The 8,638-nt window shown below is 41.8% G+C and overlaps 1 protein-coding gene across 2 annotated transcripts; it reads right to left on the bottom strand.

Annotated features, from left to right (window-relative positions):
- Positions 1 to 1,199: 1,199 nt before the first annotated feature.
- fsta (follistatin a) lies at positions 1,200 to 7,288 on the bottom strand. 2 transcript variants are annotated; one of them, XM_058070289.2, is made up of 6 exons: positions 6,319 to 7,288; positions 5,625 to 5,822; positions 5,310 to 5,528; positions 5,012 to 5,236; positions 3,453 to 3,683; positions 1,200 to 1,862 (listed from the first exon to the last, which is right to left on the bottom strand). In XM_058070289.2, exons 1-6 carry the CDS (start codon positions 6,407 to 6,409, stop codon positions 1,780 to 1,782), a joined length of 1,047 nt encoding a protein of 348 aa, XP_057926272.2. In that variant the 5' UTR covers positions 6,410 to 7,288; the 3' UTR covers positions 1,200 to 1,779. The 2 variants fall into 2 exon arrangements, with proteins under 2 accessions (XP_057926272.2, XP_057926273.2); XM_058070290.2 differs by having other exon boundaries at positions 5,631 to 5,822; positions 6,319 to 7,279.
- Between the last annotated feature and the right edge of the window lie 1,350 nt (positions 7,289 to 8,638).

Raw genomic sequence — 8,638 nt, 5'->3', positions numbered from 1 at the left:
ATTCAGTATCTTGCCCAAAGATATTTCAACATGATCATAGGAGGATCATGAAGGATCGAACGAGTGGTTGGGACACAAATGACAATGGACATCTGTCAGCTAGCGTGACTGGCTGGTGCTGGCGTTTACTATAAGGTGCTAATAGGTGGCACCTAATTAGCTAGTATAGCTAGGTCTTACCTGGGATGCTGGAACAGCAGAACTCTTCAATGCATGTTTCTTCTGCTGTCCTGGGCGTGTAGGAATGTAATCATCCTCGCTGAATTGTGCACTACACTTCATCCTGGTTCCCATGTTATCGCCAATATGACAAGAAGTCAAGGTTTCCTACTTGTGATGGACTATGTAGAGCGAACCAGACACATTTTTGTTGTTGCAGCCCAGATAATGACAAGTCTGGGCCCTTTTTTAGATATTTTATTTTGTGAAAATTCCACTCAAGTTCTCAGTTTCACTCTCTCACATCATATCGGCTACTTGGTGACCCCACCAAGTAGCCGGAACTACTTTTCTCGACACCAAAAACCCATCAGAACTTGGCTCATGGGTCGAAATGGGAGGAATGTCACTGTTGATGGACTACACTGCTGGTGCGCATGTCATGCAACTTCATTGCAAAAAACTACAACCCTGTGTACCTGTAAAGTAACCATGAGTCTCCCAGTTTCTCCCAGACAAAACCATTCACACTCACATTCATACTTATGGATAACATATGTACAACCATTACTCCCCCCCAGGCCCCCCCGAGTCATTTTTATGCATCTCCACAGGTCAACAGAGTCAACTGCATAAGGAAAAAAAAACTTTTATTGTTTACTCTTCATATCTGTACAAATACCCTCAAACTTTGTTATGTACATATGACATTTACATAAAAAATACAAAACTATATATTCATAACAGAATTTTGTATTTCTCTTGTGATGTTTTGAAAATAAAAATGCAACCAGACAGAGAGAGAGAGAAAGCGATAGAGAGAAAGAGAAAGAAAAAGAAACAGTGATGATCTGTGATATAGTGATGAATACTGCAGTTAATCCTATTTGACCTCTGAAAGAGCAACATTGGCAAAGAATAGAACAGCACACACATGTTAAATGGCACATTGTTTCCAAAGTCATCAAGTATCATCCCCAAACGTACTTTTTTTTTTCTTTAGAAAGTCAACAAACCTAAAAGGCCTAAAAGTGAACAGTCTTCCATTGTAATTACTGCCGCGTCCTTTTTGTGTGTGTGAAAAACCATTGAGAAAATCCCTTTGGTCAGTTATTGTGATCTGTAAACAAACCAGAAACACATCTGTACATAAAAAATGATTGATATATTCCCAATAAATAAACACACAGGCTAAACATGCATTTACGTAAGTGTGACATAAACATCTGTGATAGAGATTTGACAGCAACAAGCAAGGTTGGGTTTTTTTTTGTTGTTTTTTGTTTGTTTTTACAGCTGAATGAAAGCGGAATGCGATTTACAGCTTGTAGAGGACTTATACTTACACGGTAACATGACAAATAAATAACACTGTTTCTCTTTGGACAAATATATTTCTTCATGATAAAAAAAAACAACAACAAAAAAGGGAGAGTGGTAAGATTGTAAGCCTGACATAAATGTATAAATTAGAAAACACAACAAAAGTATAAATAAACATCTAACAGACTGAACTATATGTATACTTCCTTTTTGTTTCAAAAATAAATAAGCATACACATAATGTACAGTATGGACATACTGAAGGGGGTATGGTATATGGGTTGGGGGGGAGGGTGTTTATCCATCCAGTATAGAAGATAAATGGACATAGGCCTTGTAGTCTTCATCTTCCTCATCCTCCTCCGTGTCTTCTGTGATGGCTATATGAGGGAATATAACTGTTGTATGAATATGGACCACAACAGACATCACAAAAGTGGGGGCAACTATTGTGGCATCCACAATTATGCAGATTTTATATAAAAGAAGAAAAAGTGGCAATGGATGGGAGGTATGTGTGTCTGCATGGGACGGGCCACAGAGGAGGTGGGGTCAGGTTCAGGTTGGGTGGGGTGGGGTGGGTGGTTGTCCAGTGGATCTGGGTGGATTTGTGGGGAAAAAAAATGCTGCTTTCTTGTCGTTAGCAGAGGAGGTGTCATAACCTGGCCTCGGCAAGCAGGTCAAAGATCATTAACACAACTCTGAGGTATTTCCTTTTCTTTTACACATTTTTCTTTTTACATTTGGACACAGAATAGAAAATAAAAGCACACACACAGGCAAAGCAACAACAATAAAAGATGTTTTTTTTGTTGTTTGTTTTGAATGATAAGAGGAGAAGGATGTGGCTCTGCAAGCTTCCTATGTCAAATATTGAGAAATATTTAGCCCATGAGGTGATCATAAAGTTGGTCCCTTGAGTGTCATAGCATACCTTAAGGTAGGCCACAAAAAAAAAGAACCTAACATTGAGGTTCTAACATTTTTATGGAGCAACATGGAATGTAAATGTGATACTTCCTTCGGGCTGTTGCTCAATTTGACAGTCAAACCTCCACCCTCCCACCCACACTCCTCCCCAAAAATGTCTGCTCTACAGATAGGTAGTCAACATGATTATAAAATCCACCGCTGTTCATCTTGAATGATCGTGGCACCAATGTTAAAATCACCATCATGTGAATAAATCAAAAGGTGGCGACGTATTCACAAAATTGGCATTGAAACTGATTGATTTACAGCAAAACACAAAATGCACCAGCAAGGGGGGATTTACAAGATGTTACCACTAGGGATGGGCAGAATATGTGATGGCAAGTACCATCGCAGTGTAGCTTGTATGTTTTTGAAGGTAAAGCAGTTTTGGGCTTTTCTCATCAGGGATCGCCACAATGAGTCAATTACATGCGTTGTATGTCAGAAAAAAATGTCTGGTGTTCCTGGGTACCGCTACATGAAGCCGACATACCACCAGCGGTACCCCGTACCACAATTTGAGAATCAACAAATGAACGAGTGAGTCAAAACGGAGTGTACTACTCGGCGGCAACTATGCCCATCCCTAGTTATTTAACAAGCATGTCATGGAAACAGTCCATGATGAGATTTAAGGCAACATGCTCCTGCACATCACTCATACATTTAGTAAGGATTGTTCCACTGCAAACTCTAAATGTCTCCTCCAAATCTTTCTTCATGTTTTGCAGAGGAATCTCACAAAAAAAAACCAACAGAAAAGCAAAAGCCGACAACAAAGACAACATCATGCAAGTCCATTCTATTCCAAGTCCTTTCTGCTTGCTGTGCTGCTTGGTGGTGTGTCTGGGGGTGGGAGTTTGGGAACGTTGGGAAATGAAGGTGGCAAGTGGGGTGAGGGGGCGTTTCAGTAAGGGGTTTTAAGCAAATATGGAATATTGTCTTTTGCCTTGGAAGGGTGGAGGGGGAGGATTTTTCTTCTCGTATTTACTTACAGTTGCAAGATCCCGAGTGTTTGACCTCCAGCAGCACCCCCATGGAGCAGGCGGCTTGCTTCATGGCACATTCACTGGGGTACGTGGTGTTGTCGCTGGCGCACACCGCCTCATCCGTCCGGCTCTCCGGACACGTCTCGTCGCACAGCGAGCAGCGTCCTCGACTCATGCGGGCGTCCCACAGACACTTCTTGCTGGCGCTGCACTGGATGTCCTCGCATGACTTGGCCTCTGGGAGGACGGAGCAAGAAGAGGAGAGGGTCAGGGGAGATCTTTGATTCCAGTCCAAACAGGATTAGATGACTGTTTGGGGAAGTAGGAATACATCCTGTTTGGTCATGCTTTAATTACGGATTTTTTTCACACTATATGCTGCTCTCTCATGGAGACAAATCCCTCTGAGTGCACTGTGCTTTGCTGTTCCTCCACTCTCTCCAATAAGGGGAAATGCTGCCAACATCAGGAAATAATAAAGTGTCTATCAATCCCCGAGACCCCCCCACCCCCTTCTCTTTGTGGAATGTTGGCAGAGTGCACAATAAACACTCAAAAGTCAAGAGTTAGTCCTGAGAATGTGCTGCATCCTTCACTATTTATTTATAAGTTTTATTAATATGTCATCAGTTGTTGAACCGTGAATGCAACATGCAGTATACTTCAATATAACTTTATCAAGCATGTTCTAAATAAGCTGAACTCTTATTTTGAAATATGACAGAAGCCCGCTGTGATGAAACGTCATGGCAAAGCAAGACCTCAAAGGGGTGATCTACTATGATGTAGATCGAGTGATGTAATCCATTAATGACTATTCACATCTATACACAGGTAAGTATCTGTATGTATATAAACAAGTTATATGGTCAAAAAACAGCCGGCTTGTAGATTTTATGACATTTATCAATGAATGAAAAGAGACCCAGCTCGTCTTCCTACGCTATTATATTCTGAAGTTATTTATGAAGTATGTCGGACTGGTATTTTTGGCAGGATGGTTAAACACTGGTGGTCTGATTTCCCGCCCCCACACCCTCCAATTTAGTTTTGTTCTGTGGATTTTGTGATGAAATGTGTTTGGGTCAAGTTTGCCTTTTTTTGGGGGTCGTGAAAAAATGAGGACGCCCCATGTTGGATCTCTTCTATTTCTGAAGCACTTCACGCAAAAGGGTCAATGTTTGACCAAATGGTGACACTGTGATTATACGGCATGAACAGGGTTGAATTGTTACATTACCCATAGGGGGCGCCACAAATGGCATTACCATTCATATGAAATGGGGTATCCTATATAAGGGGTGCCCTAACTGAAAAATGAATGGATGCAAAGGGAGACGGATATTTTATATTTTATATGTAAATACAAAGCTTGTTATTATTATCAGTTAGATTTGTATCAACATTTCACCTTTCTCCCCTTTTGCTCTATTTTTCATTTATTGTTTAATTTTATTTCTACAATATGCTACTTTAGACGCCATCGTGTATGTGCTTTTTATTTTCCTTTTAAATAAAATATATAGGCTCTGTTTGTGAGAGTGGTCACAGAAGGGTGTACTTACTGATGCATTTGCCCTCGTAAGCCACCCCGATGGAGCGGCCCAGGAGGCAGGTGGCCCGCCTCAGGTGGCACGCGCTGGCATACACGATCCCGTCGTTGCCACACAGGTACTGTTCGGGTGACGTCACCTCGGGGCAAATCCGATTACACGTGACACAATAGGCGTTGTTGGTCTGGTCCACCACGCAGGTGGAGCTGCCGGGGCACCGCACGTCACGGCACGTTTCTGCAGGGACACCGGAACTTATGAAACGTCCTATATGAAATGAAGCTCGTTATATTTGAGTGAGTCCACTTACTCTTGCATTTGCCTTGATACTGCACGTCCAAATCCGGGTGAGCTTTGCATTTAGCCTTGAGCAGGGCGCACTCGTCTTTGTACGTCTTGCCGTCCGAGCCGCAGACGGGTCCCTTCCATGTGATGTTGGAGCAGTCCGGCGCGCAAACGCAACGCGGCTTACTCCTCCGGTTCATCTTACACCTCTTCCCCGGCCCGCAGTCAACATTATCGCACGTTTCTACAAGCACAAGCAGCCGCGATTAAGACAACAAAAAGGCGCACCGACAATTTACGCACGGGATGTCGAAACAAAAAAGGAAAAAAATGAGTGCACCTCCACCTTTGCAAGGTATGCAATTTGGAGCTCCGCCATTGAAGATCATCCACCTAAACAGCGTGCTGTTGGGGACATCCTCCTCGGTCCAGGATGTTCCTAGTCTTCCGCTCCTGCAGCACTCCTCCCTGCTCATTCCGGGCATGTAGAGCACCTGGCACCGCCCGTTCTTGCCCTGCTGCAACCAGCAGTTACCAGCTGCGACAAAACACACAAAATAACCTGCAGGGTTGCACCGTGGCCGCCTAAAACTCGGAAGAGCGGGAGCCAGAACTGGATGGACGCTCGTCTCAAGTGTGAGTGACAGCGCGTACAATGCAGCACCAAATAAGAGCACACAAAAAAGAGCGCAGCGTCTGGGGCGCACCAAAAGCTTTATGATAAACATGCATGCTTGAAAATGGATCACTCCTAAATCGGACATTCCTTTATTCTGTTCAGATAACACAAACAAACAGCCATGCACAAAAAAAACTTCCAGGTTTGACACACACATAAAGTGCATGGGAGGGCACTATACAAAACTTCTCCCATGCAAAAAAACACCTGTTTTATGGACCCTTTTTTAGTCATTAAAACGAAGGCTATAAAAGTTTCAGATCTTCTGTTTAAAAAAAAAAAACAACCCAAAAAGTTGGTGGCAGAAGCTATTAAGGATAAGAATCCCTCCAAAATGACAACTAGTGCCGCTTACCTTGAACTTTTTGATGCTCCATAAGGTGACAGAACCATATGAAGAAGAAGAAAAAGCCCGGCTGGAGATGATGTTTCAGCATCCCAAACATGATGGAGAAGACGGGGAGGAGAAGAAGGAGGAGAAGAAGAAGCGGCGGCAGCAGCAGCAGCAACTAAGCGCCTATTTTGACCCTGCTAGGCAGCGCAAAAGTAATCTGCTTAAGGTAGCACTGTTGAATAAGTGTCAGTCTGAGAATGCAGCCTCTCTTTTTAAATCTATAAGGGGTCTCGGGTTGACTGTCTCTGGTGGGCGGTCTCCTTTTTTGCTGTGGGGGTGGGGAGATGTGTTTTTTTCCCTTCTTCTCCTCTCCCTTTGCAAAGTTCTTTCAACCTCAGTCAGGTGACATACAACTTTCTCCCGCAAAGAAAGAATATATATGTTTTTATTTACAGGCAGGAGTAATAATTTTTTTTTAATGTCACATCCGTGCTTCATATTATGAGTGCTTCCAGGTAGTAACTGATAAATTCTTTTCCCCACCAACTGCAGACAAATGTGTAAATCTCGTGTATCTCATAGCACCACTAATACTAGTTCCTGTGTGCAGCTCCACAGGCGTGCACGCATCTAATATTAGCACAGACAGTTGTTTGGGTTTTTCTCCCGGGTCAAGCTTTTTTAAATATAATCAAACCTGTTTCCGAAGCCGGGTGTTGCATTTCACTGAATAGAGCTCTCTCTCTCCCTCCTCTCTCTCTCTCTGAAACACTCACACACGCACACAGTGGTGCACAGCTTGTACCTTTCAGAAGTCCTTGTGCGACCTCTTCTGCAGAACTCTGAAGCGACTTTTTTTCCAAGCAGACGAGAGGTGATGATCTGGCAGCCAGACAACCGGCGCGTAATCCCTCTCCATCTCCTCTCTGGTGATCCCTTTCTTCATTCATTTGACAATGCATCCTGTCAACACATCATACACACACACACACACTTGTGCAAGCCAGCATCAGCACCATTCATTCATGTGTTCAAGTCAGTCAAGATGTATTCATAAGTCACCAAATATGTATCAGGTATTTTGCATGGGCTGCCATTACACTGCTTTTTTTTAGCTTTATTTTTATTTTTTTTAGCATGCAGTGATATGGTCCTCAAAAATGAACATTACCAACATTATTTTAAAAAATGCACACAATTAAATCAGATAACCATAGTGAATTCATTACTTACAAAGCTACTGTTTTTCTGTATTTGTGTACATTGTCCTTTCCTGTCTTTGAGTTTGTCATTCCTTATTTTTACTTAGTGTCATCATTTTCCCTTTATGATTACTTGAAAATTTATGTATTTATTTATGTGTTTCATCAATGCATACACCGTCTTTCTATTGTTACACATTCTCTAATCTCATCTCTCCCCATTTGAAAATGGGGGCATTTAAAAAAGTAAATTGGACACAGATACAGGGTGGGATTAAATAAGATCTGCTTCTCCTGACTCCTTTTCAGAGATGTTGAACAATGCAAGTGTAAACCTGTGATGTACTTCAATGTACAATGTACTACATTTGGCAAAAATACTTTATAAAATACTTTCAGAAATAAATTATGAAGCTGCCTCTCTTAATGCCTGCATCTTTCTTTCTCTTTGCAGTTTAGGAGCAAAAAGGTAATCAAAACAACAAAACCTCCACAAAGACTTGTGGAACTCTAGGCTATAGAAAATAGTGTGTGTGTGTGTGTGTTTGTGTTTGTGTGTCTCTCATCAGCTGCTCATGAAAACAACATTTGGCCTCCAGAGGAGAAAAGCCTCACAGGATCACTTTACAGGATGTGTGTTATACTGTATATCTTCAACAGGGATTAAAAAGGGAATTGAAACTGTCATTCATCAATATGTTTAGTATTGCATCACCGGCTGTAAAGTAATTTAAGGTGACCAAATTATTAGTCATTACTACAAACTATAGCCACAATAATAATAGTATGGTTCATTAAATACCTCATATGATGATGTGGGAGGCATTGATTTTATTTCGAGCTATTAGAAATAAATACTGTCAAACCCTTTAAAAAAGTGGGGGGTTACTTTTTTTGGACAAAGTGCAATTAAAAGGTACTGTATAATGACTTTGCCTAATTTACAATTGCAGAGATAGCAATCCTCATTCTGTGTGTACCTTTCATTAATCTTCCTCTTTCGCCTGTCATTTCATCAGGGATCCACACATATCCAGAAAGTGCTCAACATGCAAGACTCCTAAACATTGCTACAAATATTCCAATGTCATGGATGCAAACCCGACGCATTATCAGTAAAACAAAATGCATCATAAAGT

Source organism: Doryrhamphus excisus, linkage group LG3, assembly GCF_037039965.1.
Source record: "Doryrhamphus excisus strain RoL-2023G ecotype Guam linkage group LG3, RoL_Dexc_Guam_v1.1, whole genome shotgun sequence".
Classification (NCBI taxonomy): Eukaryota; Metazoa; Chordata; class Actinopteri; order Syngnathiformes; family Syngnathidae; genus Doryrhamphus; species Doryrhamphus excisus.
This window is presented reverse-complemented; position numbering and strand designations above follow the sequence as displayed.

Coding starts and splice junctions, on each gene's coding strand:
- fsta (XM_058070289.2), bottom strand. CDS start 6,409: ATGTTTGGGATGCTGAAACATCATCTCCAGCCGGGCTTTTTCTTCTTC. Junction 3,684..5,011: donor TTACGAGGGCAAATGCATCA/GTAAGTACACCC, acceptor CCGTCCTCCCAG/AGGCCAAGTCATGCGAGGAC. Junction 1,863..3,452: donor ACACTCGGGATCTTGCAACT/GTAAGTAAATAC, acceptor TCCCTCATATAG/CCATCACAGAAGACACGGAG.